The sequence below is a fragment of the Eleginops maclovinus genome, chromosome 2 (genome assembly GCF_036324505.1).
Source record: "Eleginops maclovinus isolate JMC-PN-2008 ecotype Puerto Natales chromosome 2, JC_Emac_rtc_rv5, whole genome shotgun sequence".
NCBI lineage: Eukaryota > Metazoa > Chordata > Actinopteri > Perciformes > Eleginopidae > Eleginops > Eleginops maclovinus.
This window is the reverse complement of record NC_086350.1, coordinates 12,186,199-12,206,377: the sequence shown is the minus strand read 5'-3', so window position 1 is coordinate 12,206,377 and position 20,179 is coordinate 12,186,199. Positions and strand designations below refer to the sequence as shown.

Here is a 20,179-nt window from a genome sequence, read left to right as displayed (position 1 = left end):
CAGCACCCGTATCGCCTCTCAGAAGACAGCGCAGCACGAAAACACCTCCTCCGGACTGAAAGCTGCATCCTTCAGCGGAGACGACGAGGCAGTCACTGGATCAGCAAGATAACCACATCTTCGGAGGGAGGCATGGTGTTCTTGCAGGGCTTCCCCCACATTCACACCAGGGACTCCATGTGCCCGATAATGAGAATTAGAGGTTCTCGACCGAGAGCTGTCCAGGTGCTGAAAACAAGATTCAAGCGGCTCCAGATGTGTCAAACAGTGCCGTGACCGCAGAGGAAATCGGGCTGGATTTACTCACAATAATAATATCACATATTATGTAGTATATATTCCTATCAAACCACAGGAGCCTGTAGACATCTCTCTTGCTATGCCACCCTGGAAGCGTCGACGTAGAAAAACACTCTCGCTTCACTTCACCTCTTGAGCTTCAGAGTTCCTCGCGATAACAACCCACCCGCGCTAGAAAAAACACACCACTACTCTGACAGTGACCTCAAGTGTTTCTGTGGTGTGTAAACTGATATATTTAATGCTATTTATCAGGATACACTGTCACTGATATTCCCAGGTAGCCCAGCTGACATTATATAATTGCATCCTAAAAATGTAGCGCAGGCACAGGGCCCGGAAACACCAAAAAAGGGTAGGAGAAACGATGGCAACAAATGTGTGTTGTCAGTGATATTGAAATATCCTAGAATAAGATACCATTTATAAATTGGTTAATAAATTGCAATACTGGCAATAATTTACCGATGCTTCAGAATCAGAAATGAGATTCTCACTTTCAAATAACCATACATTCTGCAGTTACACACAGCTATTATTGTTTGTTAATTCATGTGTGGTAAAGATGATCAAGTGGTTGATCAAGGTGGTAATTGCGTTGGACTCTGGAGAAGATGGAGACCGTTGTGTTGGACTCTGGAGAAGATGGAGAACGTGTTATGCTTGTGACAAACACCAGACAACATAAAACATATCACCTACGTACCCATAAGTTATTATTATCGAGTTTGTCTTGACATTTTTACATAACTCAAAACAACACAATGTGTTACTTAAATACATTTTTGAAGTACTCATACTATATCTAAGTATTTCCATTGTATGGTACTCTGTAATAATAATAATAATAATAATAATAATAATAATACACTACATTTATTTAAAAATGATGGTTATTTGTTGTTTTAAATCAAAATTTTAGATGGAAAGTTCATTAAACATTATCTGTTGTTAAAGAGATTAAACTACCAAAGGTGTGTATATATATATATATATATATATATATATATATATATATATACATACACACACATACAACTTAAATAGGCTCCATATTGACAAAAACAAAAAACATAATACATACATCAACAATAATTATCTAATATTATTATATTATAACAATGAGAGAAGCCACTTTGCATTATGAGACTTTTACTTTTTAATTGTAGAGTCAATACTTTGTTGTTACCGTCCATTTACTTATTACTAATCCAGGACTATTACTTATAATAGTTTAACTAAATACTTTGGTGTGGCTATTTTAACCTGTGGTCACTGGAATGCATTGAACAATTCATGATGATTAGCTGATGAGTCAACTAACGGTTCTGAGCGCACAACCGTAATTATCTGTCTGAAGGAAGCGATTTCTTTTTAGACTTCAAAAATGTTCCCACGATTCCATTCATGCCTTCTTTACATACCAGTCATTCAGCTGTTTCTGAAACCCAAACACACTGAGCTCATATGCACAACAAGTGATTTCATCAACAATCCTCTGCCTGATCTCCTGATGCAACTAAACCTCAGAGAACAAAAACAAAATGTGATGTACTCAGTTTAATCTGAAACAAAGACGTCAAATTTTAATACCTCTGTTGAGTCTGTATGTATTGCTCACATGCCATTAAATGACACACACAGACAAATTACCTCCACTCAACTGACGTTTACCTTGCCATTCACAATGTGGACAAACTGCAATCACAACATTTCTTTAGGCCAAGGGAGGATCACACCCACATGACAGCGTCTTCAGAAGTACAACAAAAAGCCGTTGGGAGCTATTGCGAAGCGTCACTATGAATCACCTCAGGAACCTGCACTAACTACCAACAGCAGGACTTTCAGGAGCTGGTAAGAGAAGATTTTTTGATTCATTTTCAGTTGGAGTCACAATATATTCCTCTCATAACTCAGTATTAGTTCATGACGTCATTTAGCCTCAAAAAACTATTTATATATAGGCAACCTTGTTTCCATACATTGGCAAGTCAAACTTGTGGTTATGTCATGCTTTTCAAAGTGGTTACATTATTTTCTGAGACATTTCTTTCCTGTGTTCTCAGGAAACAGGGATAAAAAACATTCCAAATGATGGCAGGTAATAAAATATCAAAAACTGATCAGAAGAAACAAATGTTTTAAAAAAGTGATTATTGAGATCTAATTATTATGTCTGTGTAGATCATGGAGTCCCTTGCAATGGGCAGGAAGCCACCTATTGCATGAATGGAGGGACATGCTATAAAATACATGCCATGAATACTCTCTCCTGTGTGTAAGTTGATGAAAACTGTAATCTTGTCTAAGATGTATGAAAGAGTCTTTAGGAATCTAATTTATGTTGGAAAATCTGTTGTCAGAAAATAGCAATATGTTGATAATTTTCCTATGCACTGACAGCCTCCATTTATGTTTTTCTGAAATCAGTTGCAATGACAATTATAAAGGCAGCCGATGTGAGCAGTTCCAGCTCTTCAGCAGTTCCACCAATACAGGGCAAGCAGGGTTAATTGCAGCCTTGGTCATTGTTGCCCTCCTCATCTTAGTGGCAATAGCTGTTGTGATCTACTACATTCGCAAGTAAGTACAGTATGGATGTATGATTGCAAAACGTTCTCATGGCGTCTAAAATAGCACTTAGATGTGGAAGAGCTTTGTGTGTTATACAGTTTGTGCTATTATTGTAATTCAGCCACAATGTTTTCTTTTAAAGATTATAACCATCCATTATGTCCTCACACAGGATGTTGAAAGCCAAGCAACAGAGCCAACAGAACATACCCCAGCCACAGTATTGGAGAGTACAACAGAGAGTATGACTTTCTTCTGTTTTAAATGTGTTTCTGTTTGTGCTGTGTGTCTGGTGGGACAATGAAGGAATTCTCAGAGATGATACTGTTTCGGGTGTCACTATAAGACCAATAGAAAGATGGAAAAACTCCTTTCTCTAACCTTAACTAAAGTCAAAGAGAAGAGCTGGTCAATGGTCACATGAGATATCTGGAGTCCATACTGTTTGCTACAGAGAGGTGTAATTCTTTAACACACACATACAGGGTGTGAAACAAGTGTGAGCAGTTGGGAATTGAATCACATCTTGCACAATAGACTTTTTCAGCACAGCTATGAAGTTGCCTCTGGTGTTACTCGTGTTAAATCACATTTCAATCAATGTTCTTTGCCTGAAATGTATTTACAATGCATAGTTGGATGTCAAATAGGAACTTGAAATATGGATTTTTCAATTGTCCCCTTGTCTCATGAATATGCTCAGTATGCAGTTACTAAATATATTGCAATTGTGTAAATATATGCAACGACCCCTACTGATTTGACTGTGTGATTTCTGTACACACACACACACACACACACACCCACACACACACACACCCACACACACACACACACACACACACACACACACACACACACACACACACACACACACACACTGATGTCATTCTCCGTCCGATGACCCAAACCATCAGTACTTCATTCCTAACCTCAACGTTAAGGCTATTCTTAACCTAATCCTAAATCTGATTTTAACTCTAAACCATAATTGCTCCCTGAAGCAGCCAGGACTGGTCAGGATGACCTCACTTTAAAAAAACCAAACTCTTTACTCTGCAGTTTTAAATCCAAAATAGGATATTTTAAAGCTAGACATGCAGAACACAGAACACACACAACAAACTTAGTGACACACTATTTGGGAGTATGTGTAATTAGTGTATCCCAAGCCATTCTTCAGTCCCCTTAAACCACAAAACAGGGGCACCAGAGATCCCAGTAGTATTGGATAGTAATGGAAGCATCAAACGTGCCTCAATTCAGCAAGGTTAGGAGATATATAAAACTTGTTGGACTACATTGCCTATAGATTGTTTGTTTTTCCATTTTGATGGACCTCCAGTATTATCCAACAGTTGCTAAGAAAGAACTGGAAGAGAAAAAAACCTTTTCTAACTACATTTTAAATTTAGTCAACTTTTGTTAAAATTCAAACTAGTTTTGCCGCAAACTCATTCAGTCATTGAAACCAGGAACTGTCCTTCTTCTAGGCAGGATTGTACTTGTGGTCGAATTCAATTTCAACACTTGAAAGTTGGCAGCAGTGAGTAAAATGTCACCCTTTTGAGTAGTGTTAGGTCAACAGACAAAAGGGTCTTTCCCAAAGCATTTCAAGTTGTTCTGAGGAAATATCTGTTCAGAGTGGGCCCTAAAAATCACTACATGTGACGTAGAGACTTTTGTGGTGGACTATGCTGCTTTAAATGGCCAACATTCTCCTTCCATTGTGTAAGAAAGGGTTGTTTTTCTCTTCAAATGCAGAAAAAACATATATTAAATTGTTGTGTTAGCTTTTAAAATATGGCGAGAACCTTTGTATTAGGCCAACAAACTGATGCTATAAGTCAGTGACTTTTTTTTGCTTTAGAAATGTAGGAAATTGCTTCCACCTAGTGGCAGTATAAGTTCTCTGTAAGTGTTCCAATGGTAATTATAAAAGGTATAGAAAATACAAGCTTAATATATATAAAATTTCTATAACATCCTTTAAACTTTTGGAATAGAGTTATTAAAATGTGATGCATGGTTTAAATACTTTTCAGTAAAATATAAACTCCTACATGTCTGTAAACAACTTACACTTAGAGGCTTTTGGCTTTGTCAAACTCATGGGCTATTTTCAGTGCTGTGCTGTTGAGTCCCACAGACTGCATGTTAGCAATGATGGTGACCACCACCCCCTGTGGAAGGGGAGGGGTCTGTCCTTGGTGCTCATCTATCTCCTCACTGGGTAACACCATGAGGACACTGCTGGCGCCCACAGCGCCTCCGGTGTGTGATACATAGTGTCTGCGTTTCCTGCACTGCCCGTATTTCTGTAGTTTCTCCACTACCAGCCAGCCTTGGGCATACAATCCATCTTTATCCCAGGTGGCCTCTGTCCTGTCAGCTGGTGCCCACAGATCTATAGCAGTATTAGGTTTGAGGAAGCCAGGGAGCAAGCCCTCAGTGTCCTTCAGGTGGGCAGCCTGGTAGCTGTAGAGCAGAGCGTTACCGAACAGCAGCAGGTCCCCCACTGTGGAAAGGAAACCACCTCCTGCCCACTTGTACGAGTTGTCTACGTACGGGCAGTTCACAACACGTCCTCTCTTGTTGAGATGATAATATCTGTTGAGCAGTATTTAGAGAGTTAGATGGACTTACTGTTTGATTTGTATCATGTTGTGCACTCAAAAAAGACACAGGAGCAACTATTACAACCTTCAATAGAACAGATCTCTACAAAGTGGTACTCTGGCACATCTCCCCTAAAATCAACTTTGACTTTTCATAATATTTTGGACAATACTCAACATTGATGTCATAGAAGATTACCTGGAGCGGTGGTAAATAATAGGGTCATTCTCATCAGGAACAGTATTGAGCATTCCCAGCTCACGGAACATGTTCATCATCACATCAAGGAAGTGCTGTCCAGCAGCACGCTCCATAGCAACACTAAGCAGGGTAAAGGCATGGGTGGAGTACAGAAAGGTGGTGCCTGTACATAGCAACACAAATAATAATTAATTTTCCCTATGTACAGACATATGGTATCAACATTAAATCATATTTGAATTGTATAACAAAGTAAATATGTGCTTCACCAGGTTTGAAAATGAGTGGGTCATCCTTGAAGAGGTCCAAGGCGTGAGTGACGTTTTCAAAGTTGTCCTTTAAGTAGTATTCCTCGTGTTCAAACTCTTTTTTCTTCTGAGCCTTTGTGGCTTCGTTGCCTTTGTTTTCTTTGTGTTCTGTTGCAGGTTTATCATTGTTTTCAGATGAGCTCTTCTCATCCTCTTTCTTTTCTGCCTTTAACAGACGCTTTGCTTTCTCCCTGTCCTCCTTCACTTTCTTTGCATCCTTCTCATAATGCCGGATTCCACTCAGGTGGGACAGAATCATTCGAGGGGTTATTGTGACCTGAAAAAAAAGATGAGAATGTGAGCTGAATAGCATGATATTATTGAGGATAACAACTAAATCTGACACATTTTTCACATAACTTACATCCTCTCCATCAAATTGTTTCTGGGGGAATTCCGGGACATATTTCTGGACAGGGATATCAAGTTCCAGTTTCCCCTCCTCACAGAGCCGTGCAGCAGCTGCAGATGTGAGGGGCTTACTGATGCTGGCGATTCGCATCACTGTTCCTGGGTCGCATGGCACACGATTCTCCAAATCAGCATAACCGATCCCTGATTTACGTGAGGGGTTTAAATGTCAATGTGTTTTCAGATTAAGTTGTCAAAGATTCCATTTGGTCCAATTTTAAAACCGCTGGATGTCTCGGTTGACAACAGGAAATAATTAATTGTGTTCCAAGTCAAACAGAGCAAAGGCTTCACATTTTTGTTTTTATAATGAATTTGTTTCATGTTTTTACTTGTCTGTGATGATACTGATTGATATTCTGTTTTATATAGTATAGTTTAGTATAGTGTAATGTCCACTAAAGCAAAAACAGCACCGAAATCCATTTAGAAAATGCTGCTGGATCCGGAGCAATAGCCTGCCTAGCAGATAACCTAAAAGTAACTTCACTTAACTTTAAAGTGTCAGGCACCAACCTTCACTCCAGATATGAGCACCGTCCACAGAGACCCCCACCACCAGGCCTGGAGCCCCGACCTCATCCTGACAGACAGACAGACAGACAGACAGAAACAATGAACAGAAGTAGGTGACAGCTAGTTTTAAGGACTTTGTATACTGTAGGGTAGCTTGTGAATTTACTCCATGTGTTACTAAAATCTTATTTAAATATTGATTATACTTCTCATCAACAAACTAAATCTGCCAAGAAACTACAGGTATTAAATAAATGTAGAGGTGTAAAAGTGAACTACTTACCTCTGAATTGTAGTAGAGTAGAAGTACAGAGTAGCAAGTAAAGTACAAGTCTATCAAAATTGTACTTAAGTAAATGTACACCAATTGCTTTATTCAATGAAAAGAGGGGAAACGTTGATTTCCACCAATGCCGAGCGGTGTGTATCATGCCTACCTCCATGCTTACCTTGATCCGCTCCACCAGGTCCCTGCTAACTTTTATGGCACCGCTGTATCGATCAGTCCTCTGCACCTCCTTCATTGTATCATCACAGGAACTATTGGATGTGTCTGCGTTGTATTTCAGTCCGATAGCTATAGCAATCCCCACACCAACTCCACATACCCAAATCCTGGACTTTGACCTGTATTTAAAAAACACTGGATTCGCCTCTCCGACATATCGTCTCTGCTCATGAATAAAACCACCCAGTTTATCTGACTGCTGCTGCTTGTAACGCACTACGGCTCGCAGTGGCAATATATTAGACCCACGCGTTGCTATTAGGGTACATTTGGCACAAAAACGATTTGGCAAAAACAGTCGTGACATCGCTGCTTCTTCTGCCTTTAGTTGGCAATAATTGTCTGTTGTTGATAACTTGCTTCCTGTTTGCATCGACAAGTCAGACAAAACGAATCAAATCACATTTCAGACCAAATCGAGCGAGGGAAGATTCATCGATTCATTCCGTAACAAGAATGGACTTGACAATTTTAATTATACTTTTGTTTATCTGGGCGTCTCCATTTTAAAAACTGGATTTTAAAATGAAATATACTTTTGAGTCATATTCGTTGACTCCACCTTGGCACAGCGAAGAGTTAGTCAATTATATGTTTCCAATATTAGCTTTAAAAATCAAAAATGTGAGTCTGAATTGTAAATTGAGGTGCTGGGTCCCAAAACGTGGAAATGATGGAAAAAAGGTCATGAATTTTTCATGAATTAGAAAAAAAACCAGGCATTAAAATGTAACCCGATATTTTCTAACCAAATGTATCACTATTAAGAAAATACAGAATATGCCTCTTTATATGGGATTTTAGAGCTTTAATGTTGGCTATTATTTGTTGATTATGGTGTTTGCAGCGTTGTGCGGTAGTTTCTTAATACTGATAGTGTTTTTGCTGTTGGTAAATTTACCTATGGTGGTAGATTGGTGGTTTGTGGTAAACATGGTTTGGTTATTCTGGAGCTCACTGATGCTTAGCGAGTGCCAGTGAACCAAGGAGACACATGACCATGTTTTTCCCCTAGCTGGAAGTCAAACTGAAGGGCCAAGCAAAAGGGAGCCGTCCTTAATGTAATAAAGCTGCAAAATGAACAATCTCCATTTGTTTAGAACATTTAACGCATTCAAAACCTCTTTGGGGGAAGATGAAGTCTATTCAATACCTTTACTTTTCCTCTGCATGGATAAGGTTTTATATTTTATTATTATTTTCCCCGGGCGCTGCACGATAGCTGCCCACTGCTCCTAGTACTAGGATGGGTTAAATGCAGAGGACTAATTTCACTGTGTGTGCTCTGCTGTGTGCATGTATGTGACAAATAAAGAGGGTTTCATCCTCCGATTCTATTCAATCACCCCAAAACTATATAATGGTCATCTCTATGATGGACATCACAAACAAAGTTAGAAAACTTTCAAAACGTGCTTTTATTAATTTTTATAATTTGTACATTTCAGATATGATAAACACTTGAAACATCTACACTAATAAAATGCACAACCAGATGACTGAAATCATACTTTAGAGACAAGATGAAAAAATGTTGAACTATGGTTTAAAGAAAAATAATGTAATGCATAAGCATTTTCCGTCACTGCTAAACGATACTGTAGCACCAGTATACATACTGACAGGTATAGTCAGTGTATACTTACACTAGTAATAAAAGCTTCTTATAGAAAGCATATATCTTTTAAACATAATTGGTCTTACAGAATTCAAAATGTGCATAATGTTGAGGTTTAACCAAGAGCAACATTTCTCCACTTGGTCCTTTAGTATGTGCATAATCAGGGTGGAACGGAATGTACCAGATCAGCTTCAATGCAGATGTTAAAAACAATGTTGTACATTTAATTTAACCACTTGTCAAAAAAGAAAAAAAGAAACTATCTCAAGGATTGCAAAAGGCGGACACCATTACAAGATTAAAAACGTGTTGCTTGCGAAATCAATCTTGTGTCTGTGTTTAGGCTTCATCAAAGGGAATGGTTAAGCTTTACTTCCCCTGAGCTTCACTTCATGGTCGAGTTCCGCTGAAGGCAGGACGGTGCAATAGGAAAAGCATCTGGCTGTTTCATCTCCACCATGGCCAAGGTACGAGAAGAGGGGTTTATGGTAAGCAAGGTGCAAGTACAAAAAGCCAAAACCACAGTGCTTTGGGGTCAGACTGTGCTTTCACAAATTATTCAGTTCCATTAGAGTCTGGTCCAGCATCTGGTGCATATCGAGGTTCTCTTCTTTAGCTTGTGACAGTTTCTCTGTTAGAACATTAAAATGAAGAAGTTTTAATCTCACACAGATGGGCAAAAGTGAGTCAGTTTGCATTAATAAATCAAGCTTGCTGCATCACTCAGGTCAGTCATTAAAATGATTAAATCCTACAAGTCAATGAGCAAAAAACAAATGGAGTAAACAAGCTCATACTATGAGGTGCAAGCCATCATGCAAACAGGTTACAACAACGTTCTTATTAATACACATACGCACAACAACTATCCATAAAATATGATTATTGTGTAATATTATAATACTAGCCTACAAAATTATATTTGAGTTAATCCCTGATTTTAACTTAATATAAAAAAAACACGTTATGACGAACAGCAACACAGACTTAAAGCAGTGCAGGCATTGTACGTGAACAATGCAAGCGGAAGAGCTTTGGATTTTGCTCTGGATCAGATTGTCAAACACATATTAAACCACATAAAAACACACAAAACATTCACACAATTTAGTCCTCATTCAAGGCCACGCGTAGTTCATTAGTGAGCAGACGGTTTTTCTGAAGATGCTGGTGGAGGCGATCTTTCCAGTCAGAAAGCAAGTTGAAAAACAGAGAGGACAGTAAATCAGAGGAGAAGAAGGAAAGAGAAAACGCCTGTTGATACCTACCTTCTCTAGAACAGTTCACCAGATAATTTTGTAAATCTTTACAACACATTGATAGTCTCTGAATAAGCTTTGAATCACAGAATCAAAGTGTTTTTATGCCCTTGTTTTTTAGGGGGGGGGGGGGGGGGGGGTTGGCAATCCACCCTTTTCCCCCCACTGCAGAAGGTAGAGCAAGGCGGGACAGTGTGAAGAGTGAAAAAAGATGATGAGCAGATTTAACCCAGAAAGGTGAAAAAGGTGTGAATGGCATCTTAAAAATAGTTGTTCAAAGTAGAAGGTGTACAAAATGAACTAATAATTATAAATACTTAGCTTTGTTAGCCAATTTGGTCATAACGTTCCCTCACAAGTAAGTCGTATTATATGATTACTGCTTATCAACACAGAACTGGAGACATTTTTAAGACCTAAAGGATGAGGCTCAAATATTCTGCAGTACCATTTATATTATAACGTCTCCAAACAGACAACACCAGATCATTGCTTTTTTTGGTCCCTTAAGAAATTGGAAGGACTTTAATAAAAAGACTCAATATGTGTTGTTGTATATTTATTCAAATATATGACAGGATACTGTGTTTCATACAAAACCAATGTCTTATAATCACTGATAGCATTTTCATTCAATCCAATTTCCAGCAACAAGATGTTCAACACATCTTACATACTGTTCTGTCTTCTACTGTGATCCCTTTCCTCCACCTCAATACAATCTCCCTGATAATCCAATAATAATAATACTTCCCTACAATTCCCACAACTTTCCAGTCAGCTCCTTGTGTCACAGTACTTAATGTGGAAAAACTTGCATGCATCAGACTGAAATGCTAAGAGAGAAGACAACTTGGCTCTGCTTTTACTCAAGTACCTGTAGTTCTAGCTTTCTTTGCTCGTGGAACCACTGTGATTTTCCTTATCTCAGGTCCACAGAACAATGTTTGAAAATAAAAAGAGCAAGAATTAAGAAAAGCATGGTAAAGCTCAATGAATGGTGTGTTGAGATACAGAAACAGAATGAAAAACATAAACTTAAAATCAAGTCTTCCTGGTTTTATTAGGACCACTTGAAAATAAATAAATGAAAAAGAAAAAAAAGAGGACAGAGTAAAGAGATACAGCTTACATAGAAGGAAGGACGTTTATTTTTTACACAATGCAGAAAGATTCTAGGATTCTGTACAAGTGATGGGATGCAATAAACTTTGACATGAGGATGAAAACATGAGGAAGAAAGGAAAGCAAAGACAGAAAGGGATGGGGAATAGAGAGATGGCTGGAGAGAGCAGACAGATGCCGCTCAGCCGGCAGGAGGCGTCTTTGATGAGGTGTAAAACATTTATCTGTGTAGGGAGAGAAAAGGTAAAGTGAACCAGGGGGCTGGAGAGGGGCCTACGGGACTCTGGGATGCGCACTACAATCACAGGATTCATGGCACTACACTAAAAATCCACAATGGCAATACATTGTGTGGCAGCACACACTGACAGACACAATCTCGAGGTCAGACCAACTCCTCCCTCTGATTACAACAAGAATTTTCTGCTAAAGCACAAGGAGCAGGATGCTTTGTCCAACCACAGAATGGACAAATATTAACAGGACAAGACTAATTTAGCAAAACTGGGGGCTCAACCACAGTGATGCTAAACTGTGACACTCAATGAACTCACAAACACACAAGGGGCCTTTCTTCTTGACAGAAGTAGACCATGTTAGCAGAAGAGGATAGAGGAAGCACTCATAAGAGTTAGAATCAGATTCATTGAAATGTTTTCGTAAAACAGTTGAAAACATTTCAATAGGCAACTTGCATGCATTGCTTATGATTTAACAATAGCTTGTGAAAATAACTCCTTTTTATAGAACAAAAAAATGCATAGACTGACCAAAACAACAATGCATAACACTACTTCAGTCCAGTTTACAGCATTTTCACACACCAAAGATACTGACACTAAGGGCATACAGTATCATCATAACCACACTACTAATGAAGTGTGACAAGGGAAACCACTGAGTGTGAGTTTAAATGATTCATAACTGACTTCAATCACACAGACACGGGAAAGCACAATGTCTGTTTTAAGACAATAAGCATTAAGAGGATATAAAAATATAGCTTCATCACCATTTAAAGTGTAGAAACAGATCCAATCGGTCAATGTACCGGGTGTGTTTAGTAAAAGTAAATGTAAGGGAGAAAATGAGGGCAAGGTAGCTGTTGTACAGGAAAGAGAGGTGCAGGGAAAGAAAGCAAAACAAACAGGCGCAGCAAGTTGAAAATTACATGGAAGTCATGTCGTTGAGGGCGTGGTCCAGCTCCTCGCTGATGGCCTTGTACTTCAGTTTCTGGGCATACAACTCATCTATTGGTGTGCCAGGGGTGAAGGGAAGGGGCAAAGGTGAAGGAGCGTATGGCAAGGAGGTGAAGGGTGAAGCATCCAGAAAATTGACAAGAGTGAGAGAGTGAGAGTGAGAGAGAGAGAGAGGAAGAGATGACAGAAAAAAAACAGACAACAGGGGAAAAGAGGAAAGCAAAGTTACACCAGAAAATGATAGAATGGAAATGCAACAAAAGTCGGGGAAAGGCTCGCCATGAATAAATGGACCATATATTTCACTCTGCCTTTAAGCCTTGCTACGAGTTAAAATTGTGGCCTGATATCTCAGATAAACATCAATGCCAATTGTTCCTAGCTTGAAACTAAACAACTAATAAACTATGCCTTTACTAAAAGATAAAAGGATAAGAGTCACCACAACAAAAGTATGAAGCCCTCTTAAAAAGAGTCATGATGGCATTAAGAATGAAGCAGAAATAGAGCAAAAGACAAAGCATGGGCCTTTTATAGATTTAAAAAAAAAGCATTTCACTGAAACAATAACGGTTTCAAAACAACCAGAGTTGCATTTCGGGGTGAGGGGCGGGAAAATCATACCTTCCAAGTCATCAATGGTCTTCTCAAGCTTGGCTACTGATCTCTCAGCGAACTCAGCACGAGTCTCAGCCTGTGGTACAGAGAAAGATTTATGAGTTAGTCCAACACTAAGTGTGATAGAGCACATGTGACCCGTACACATTACCCTGGACTCAGCCTGCAACCCCAGATAAGGTCTTGTGAAACTTTACCTCCTTGAGCTTGTCGGTGAGGACCTTGATCTCCTCCTCGTATTTGTCCTCCTTCTGTGAGTACTATGGGGCAAAAACAATGATCGGAGTAAAACATCTGGACATGGAGTGAAACTCTGAATGGCTTAGTGCATTCAGACACATTTGATACGTTCTTACAGATATGGATTATGAAATAAAACTGAATTGAATGCTTTCTGCTCCCAGGATCTTCTGCGGAGGGGTTTGACAGCATGCACTCGGCCAGAATGTCGCACTTACCTTCTCAGCCTGGGCCTCCAGTGACTTCAGGTTGTTGGTCACAGTTTTCAACTCTTCCTCAAGCTCAGAGCATTTGCTGTTGTTTTATGATGAGGGGATAAAGTTGCGAAGGAGAAGAAGGGGGGTTGGAGGAAAAGGAGGGAAGTAAGGGTGGACAAAACCAGAGGTGGACACAAAACAGGTGGGAGGAAAGAAAGAAAGAAAGAGGGGGAGAGGAAACAAGATAAATAAGAACTACAGGGATTAAACGAGGAGGGATACCCAAGTACCTAAAAGTGCCTTAACACAGCAGGCATATCAGAATAACAGAATAATGTGCGTGATGTATTTACTTGAAGATTAGTGGGTTACATTGGAATCAATAGTTTGGTTAGTGGTGCATCTAAATATCATGCTTCACTTAAATATAAAATGTTATTCTTGCATAGACTCTGCCATGTTATAGGTTTGAAATATTATTATATACCCTAAGCAAAAGAGCTTAAAAGAAAGAAAAGAAAAAAACACAGAAAGCAAAGCAGGAGTTCAGCCAGCAGTGACTGGAAGTGGGAAGCCACTCATCAGAGACAGAAGTGTAGTGTTAGTTTTTGTTTGTAGTACCTTAGCGACTGAGGAGTTTAGCGATTTCATGCTTTGCTCCATAACCCCTAGCTCATCATCCGTTGTCCGAGCCCGTCTGTTAGTGGGCGTGGCGTACGTGTGCAATTGAAAACCATTCAAACAATGGAGAGCATGCAAATAATGAGCACACAGTGAGAACACAGGAAACAAGGTTCAACTGGATATACGTCTGATACTGTGTGTATAAGTGCTTAAAGCTTCAACTGTGGAAATGCCAGTGCACGAGCGACTAAGTGCAGATTAAGTGTGAAAAGGTCTTACCTCTCATTCAGCTCAGCACGCTCCTCTGTACGTTCCAGGTCTCCCTCAATGATGACCAGCTTACGGGCAACCTTTAGGTGTAGCACAACAAAGTGTTACAACTCAACAAACACTTGATGACTGTGACACAACTGGGATGGGTTTACGGGATTTTCTTCTAAGTGAAAGTATACCTTTCTAACGTGACAAAAACTAAACCTGCTAACACTTTACTTTAACACTAAAATGTACCTGGTAGAAAAGCATTTCAGGTTTTATTTACATAGGGTAATTATCAACAAATATAACTTCTTCTATTAAGATGCATTTTATATTATTACAACTACTTGTGGTGGAGGACCCTCAAGTAAAATTGTAATACAGGTCTGTAAAAAATACTCCATTACCAGTATTCACTAATCTGATAATCAATGACTTGTTTCAGCTCTAAATTGCATATGTATGTAGTGATGTAGAAATATAAAGTAACCTAAAATACATACAATCAAGTAAAAGTACCATAAATATGTGACTAAGTACAGCAGTTAGGTAAAAGTACTAAGTTACATTATATTAATGATATTCCTAATCTATTTTATGAGATTTAATGGATTAAGATGTTATCAACACATATCTTTGAAATTATCAATAACTGCGATAGAAATACTGATAGCACTAAATGAGCAAGTGTGTGTGTTGATGTTGGAGATGTCTTTCAGGGTGGCTGACTGTGGCGGAAAACTCGCCTCCTCATATTTGCGGTCAGCCTCCTCAGCGATGTGCTTGGCCTCTTTGAGCTGGATCTCCTGCAGTTCCATCTTCTCCTCGTCCTTCATGGCCCTGTTCTCAATGACCTTCATGCCTCTGTGGAAGAGAACAGACAAGGCATGTTAGAAATGAGTAGATGAAACCTGATATCCTATAGTCTCACTGAAGAGACACATATCTGGCGCACAGTAAAGCTGGTTGGGAAATCTTTAATATAACATTCTAAGGTGAATGGCTTATTGTTTTCTGACATGAAAGAGGGGGAAAAAACTCCTTTTTGAGATGTTAGGAAATGACTGCACTGGGATTTTAGAAAATGACATCTTACACAGCTAACATCTAGCTCTGCAGCACAGAGTGTCTGCTTGTACCCGAAACAAAGGGATGAAAACACCCCCCTTTCTCTGCAGCAACAACGAAATGGCAGAGATCAGAGGACTGGGTCCACGCTGCTCATAAGAACCCACCTCTCGCTCTCATCAGCAGCCTTCTCAGCCTCCTCCAGCTTGGTCAGGGCAGTAGCCAGACGCTCCTGAGCACGATCCAACTCCTCCTCAACCAGCTGGATGCGTCTGTTAAGTGAAGCGACATCTCCCTCAGCCTAGGGGAAGAAGAGGAGCATGTCAGGAGAACAATTGAAGGACGCACTCTTTAATAAACAACCTGGATATCAGTGCACACATACACGCTGCCCAAAGAATCAACAGAAGGTGCTGATTTGAGTTTTTAAAAAGGATAGGGGTTTAGTTGAGTTGTTTGTAAGTGTTTTTCTGCAAGACACCCATTGGGAGGAAAGCCATCCCAGGAGTCTTCCCTTTGCTCCTAGTTGGCTTTGTATAATGATAACAATTTCCCAAGCTGACAGAACGTTTAATACCCTGCCTCATTACTACAGGCCCCTGAGAGAATATTAACAAGGCTCAAGTCAAAGGGAGACAATTAAATTGTCAATGACTGCTCACATGGTGCACATACAGAGGAAACTCCCCCGACTCACAACTGTAATAAACATTTAAGTTTAATTTAACCGGTCACACATACAAACCTGAAGCTACTTCTGCTTAATGCTATCTTTTTTGCAGGTACGAGACTTTCACTGTTCTGCCTGTTTCCCCTGCTGTGCATGTTAAAGTGTGCTGTGGTAGATCAAAGTGCAACTGAGGCTGTGAAGTAACAAGGAGGAAGTTACTCTTAACCTATAAATACTGAGGAACTGCCTTCAACACCGTTTACAACAGCTCACTGTTGATTAACATGAATTGGACAAAGGATCAGACTCGTATAAGCCCCTGGAGATAGATTTATTTACCGTCTAGATAACAGCAGCTACGTAAACACGGAGAAAAATCACTCTGTGGTAGCTGCGTAAACACATTGTCCTTATATGGAAGTCAAAGAGCACAAGCTCAGAGCACACTGGTACCAACATCTTGCTACAGTTTACTTTGAACTTCCTGTTTTCTGAAAATAGCTCATTCAAATGTTTAACCTGCGGCTGGCCTGCCTGCAGAATAATAAAACCGGAAGTCCCTGGAAAGCAGGTTGAATGGGACCGTTAACAGCAAAGTGCATCACAGGAGATGTAAGAAGGGATATAAAGGCAACACTACGATACTGTGTGCCTCTGCTGTTCAGCTGCTTTGACCTGGGCATCCGCGGCCTAACGTTACCAATTATAAACGCTTAGCCCGGAGCAGCAGGCTATCAAACCCTCAGTGGAGGCTACTCTTGTGGCACTGAATGGAGCCATGTAAAGCTCAGCTGCAGCACTCACTGTTGTGAGAAATCCTGCCATTTCACTGCGGAATAATTCAGCGGAATAAAAGTACAAGTAAATACTACGAGAGGGAGATGGGTAATTCAGCGTTTGATTAGCAGCTTCTGTCTGGCTGCACGCTTTAAACATGCTTACTTGTTCCCTGGTTTTTCTCTCCACAAGCAACTCCTTCTGTAACCTCTCGGCTTTTTCTTCAGCATCGTCTGCCTGATCTTGCAAATATTTGATCTTTCGTTTCACTGCCTCCAACGATGTAGTTCCAGCCATTGTTTACTTAAAGAGACTACACTAATGAGCTTTAGCACAATTTCCGAGAAATTGTCAAGGAGCGAGGTGACGTCCTTGATTGTGCTGCTGAAAGCTGCGTGAAGCTGCACCGTGCGTGAGCTTTCTGGAGACGCACACTGAAATGCATTTGTCCAGGAAGTACTGCTGATTTCAAAATAGTTCTGAAAAATATCTATTCTTCATTTTTAAGGAAAGCTTTACATAGTTAAATTATTCTGCATTATCCTTTACAAAAATAAAATGTCATACTTAATTGATGTAAAGTAACAATGCATTTTAATGACAGGGACACACCCGGTCAATGCACTGGTAATCAGGCTAAGGCCACAGCGACCTCTGCGGGTCAGCCGTGAGCATTACATATGGTAGTGCAATACTACAGGCCATTTAGTTACTCTACTCTTCAATGAATACAGTAATTACAAACTACGTTTTAGACTTCAAAAATATCACAGAAAACCCTCCTGGAACATGAAAGGAGAAAAAATAAGGCCATAAAAACTAAGTAGTAGTTAAACTCTTTTGAGCACTGAAGCCATACTTAAACCTCCCTATAGGAATATTTAGGGGGAAAAAACTCCACATATAAAGCTATATGGAATAAAATACAGTATCAAGTTTGACAGACTAAAATCACTGGACTGAAAAGTAGTCACACTCCCCGGAGGAATCCAATTAAAGGATTATTACAACGGGTTATCCTGGATGCCACCACAGATTGATTCCTTGCTTGACTTGCTAAGAGTGTGTGCTGAACCAGACAGTCAAACTGACTCTGTCATTCAAGGGATTGTTTAACGTGAACAACTGTTTACAATGATCTAAAGTGTATTGTCTCCTAGGCATATCAACATTACATTATTTTCATTAATCCTGTGATTTGTCCAAAAGTGGAAACAATTTTTGTACTTATTATTTCTTTTGGGTTTCTGTTGATAAGTTATTATGTTTTTAAACGAGTACTCTTCCTGGAGCGTTTCGATTGGAAACAGTGTTTTCCCCCTGTGGTAAGCAAAGAGCATAGCCCGCAGATGTGAGCTCTATCTTGACCATATAAAGCAGTGGGCTATATTTATCCACGCGCCTGCTCCAAGGAAGACGAGACGCATGGGCTACTTCACTGTTCGCTCTTAAAAAAATCTTAAAACAATAGTAATTTTATGATTCAGCCTATTAGTTAATTGTATTTAAAAAACAATAATGAGTGTTTAAATTTAACGGCCAATCTTACTTTCTTTGGGCAGACAGTGTAAGTGATTGTTCAAGTGATGAGTGAACATCAAGCGACTGAACTGTCGCTTGGCAGATTCAGTGCTGAGAGAATGAAGGTGTGAAGAAGCGTGGTGCAGGAATGGTGCCATTGTGAACCCCTTTTTTTACTTACATCTGTGGCTTTCTTCTCAGCCAGCTCAAGTTTTTCCTGGGCGTCTTTAAGAGCCTCGGAGTACTTGTCCAACTCATCCTCAGTTCCCTTCAGCTTCTTCTGCAGAGCTACCAAATCGTCCTCAAGCTGAGGCGAGTTTCAGTGCAGACAGTTTCAGAGGTGATCAGCGAGGAGGTGCGTGAACGCGCACAGGCGCGAGAGGGCGTATAGAGAGACAGACAGACAGACAAACAGACAGAGAGGAGAGACAGGACAGGGAAAAGAGAGGAGAAAAGTTAGGGAAGCTCATGCACGTCAGAGTCTTATACCTTGGTGGCGACCTCCTCAGCGGTCAGCAGCTTTTCCTCAGCAGTTTGGAACTCCTCAAACACTTTATCTCTTTCGTCCTCAGTAATGCGCAATTTCTTTTCCAACTCTCTTATATCGTCCTCTAACTAAACATGCATATAAAAACATGATACAGTTAAATAAAATATCAATCAAACATGCAATTATTCAATTTATAATCAAACAACTCTTGATCAAAAAATGTAAATCGACTATCAACATTCTTTTTAAATCACCAACACAGTTGAGATAAAGTCTGATGTTAAACTTCTAAAATTCAAGAAGGAGGGGTTATTCTTAATATCATCCTTAATTGAGATTATCCATTAAAAGCAATTAATCCGTATTTAGTTTGCAGTCCATTTAAAAGGCAGTAGCTTTGCGCTGCTGTATTCCTGCTTTTGCTAAGGATTCTTTGAGTTTTCCTTATAAGAAAAATAAAAAAATCAGCCGACCTGTTTGCTTCTGTCCTCTGCCGCCTTCTTATCTCCCTCAGCCTGCTCAGCTCTGTCCAAGGCATTCTCCTTGTCGAGCTTGAGCATCTGCATCTTCTTCTTGATGGCATCCATGGCTGCTTATTGCTGTTCGGCACCAACAAATCCGAATGAAAATCAAGAAGAGTGGGAGAGTGGCTAGAGCGTCTGTGCCTTACTGAACACTGAGCTGGAGTACAGGCTATGCCTGACTGTGCCCTGTCAAATATGTATGGTGAAGGGAGGGGTGACTGGATTCTTTTGGACATCCAATACTTTTTTGGAGTGGGCGTGTGTGGGTGCCCGGGCGTTTTTTAAGGCTCTGCTCTGCGATTCGTTGCTCCCAAACATTTGACTTTTGATACGCCTTTATATGGGGTGTGATGGACAAGCAGGCAGCTCACACTGAAAGTCTTCTTAATGGTAATGTCACAGAAGCCATTAAATTCATGGAGAGATGCAGATGAGGCTCACTGGTTGAGCAGATGATCTGCATTCCACTTGTATACAGTGTGTTTAACCATTGTGGCAACACATTTAAAAGCAGTACATATCTCTTTATTTAGACTAGTTTGCATTGA

At 39.8% G+C, this 20,179-nt stretch overlaps 2 protein-coding genes across 13 annotated transcripts; both read right to left on the bottom strand.

Moving 5' to 3' along the window:
* Positions 1-816: 816 nt before the first annotated feature.
* lactb (lactamase, beta) lies at positions 817-7,798 on the bottom strand. 3 transcript variants are annotated; one of them, XM_063874109.1, is made up of 7 exons: positions 7,370-7,798; positions 6,933-6,999; positions 6,370-6,560; positions 5,967-6,282; positions 5,695-5,860; positions 4,960-5,487; positions 817-936 (listed from the first exon to the last, which is right to left on the bottom strand). In XM_063874109.1, exons 1-6 carry the CDS (start codon positions 7,745-7,747, stop codon positions 4,962-4,964), a joined length of 1,644 nt encoding a protein of 547 aa, XP_063730179.1. In that variant the 5' UTR covers positions 7,748-7,798; the 3' UTR covers positions 817-936; positions 4,960-4,961. The 3 variants fall into 3 exon arrangements, with proteins under 3 accessions (XP_063730179.1, XP_063730177.1, XP_063730180.1); XM_063874107.1 differs by lacking the exon at positions 817-936 and having other exon boundaries at positions 995-5,487; XM_063874110.1 differs by lacking the exon at positions 817-936 and having other exon boundaries at positions 995-5,487; positions 7,382-7,798.
* Positions 7,799-8,839: 1,041 nt separating this feature from the next.
* tpm1 (tropomyosin 1 (alpha)) lies at positions 8,840-19,831 on the bottom strand. Of its 10 annotated transcripts, none has more exons than XM_063875090.1 (10): positions 19,581-19,831; positions 18,799-18,924; positions 15,817-15,950; positions 15,328-15,445; positions 14,603-14,673; positions 14,321-14,396; positions 13,460-13,522; positions 13,269-13,338; positions 12,617-12,695; positions 10,865-11,669 (listed from the first exon to the last, which is right to left on the bottom strand). In XM_063875090.1, exons 1-10 carry the CDS (start codon positions 19,692-19,694, stop codon positions 11,666-11,668), a joined length of 855 nt encoding a protein of 284 aa, XP_063731160.1. In that variant the 5' UTR covers positions 19,695-19,831; the 3' UTR covers positions 10,865-11,665. The 10 variants fall into 10 exon arrangements, with proteins under 10 accessions (XP_063731134.1, XP_063731152.1, XP_063731106.1 ...); XM_063875044.1 differs by lacking the exon at positions 14,321-14,396 and adding an exon at positions 13,721-13,796; XM_063875064.1 differs by lacking the exons at positions 10,865-11,669; positions 12,617-12,695; positions 14,321-14,396; positions 18,799-18,924 and adding exons at positions 8,840-9,692; positions 13,721-13,796; positions 19,107-19,232.
* Between the last annotated feature and the right edge of the window lie 348 nt (positions 19,832-20,179).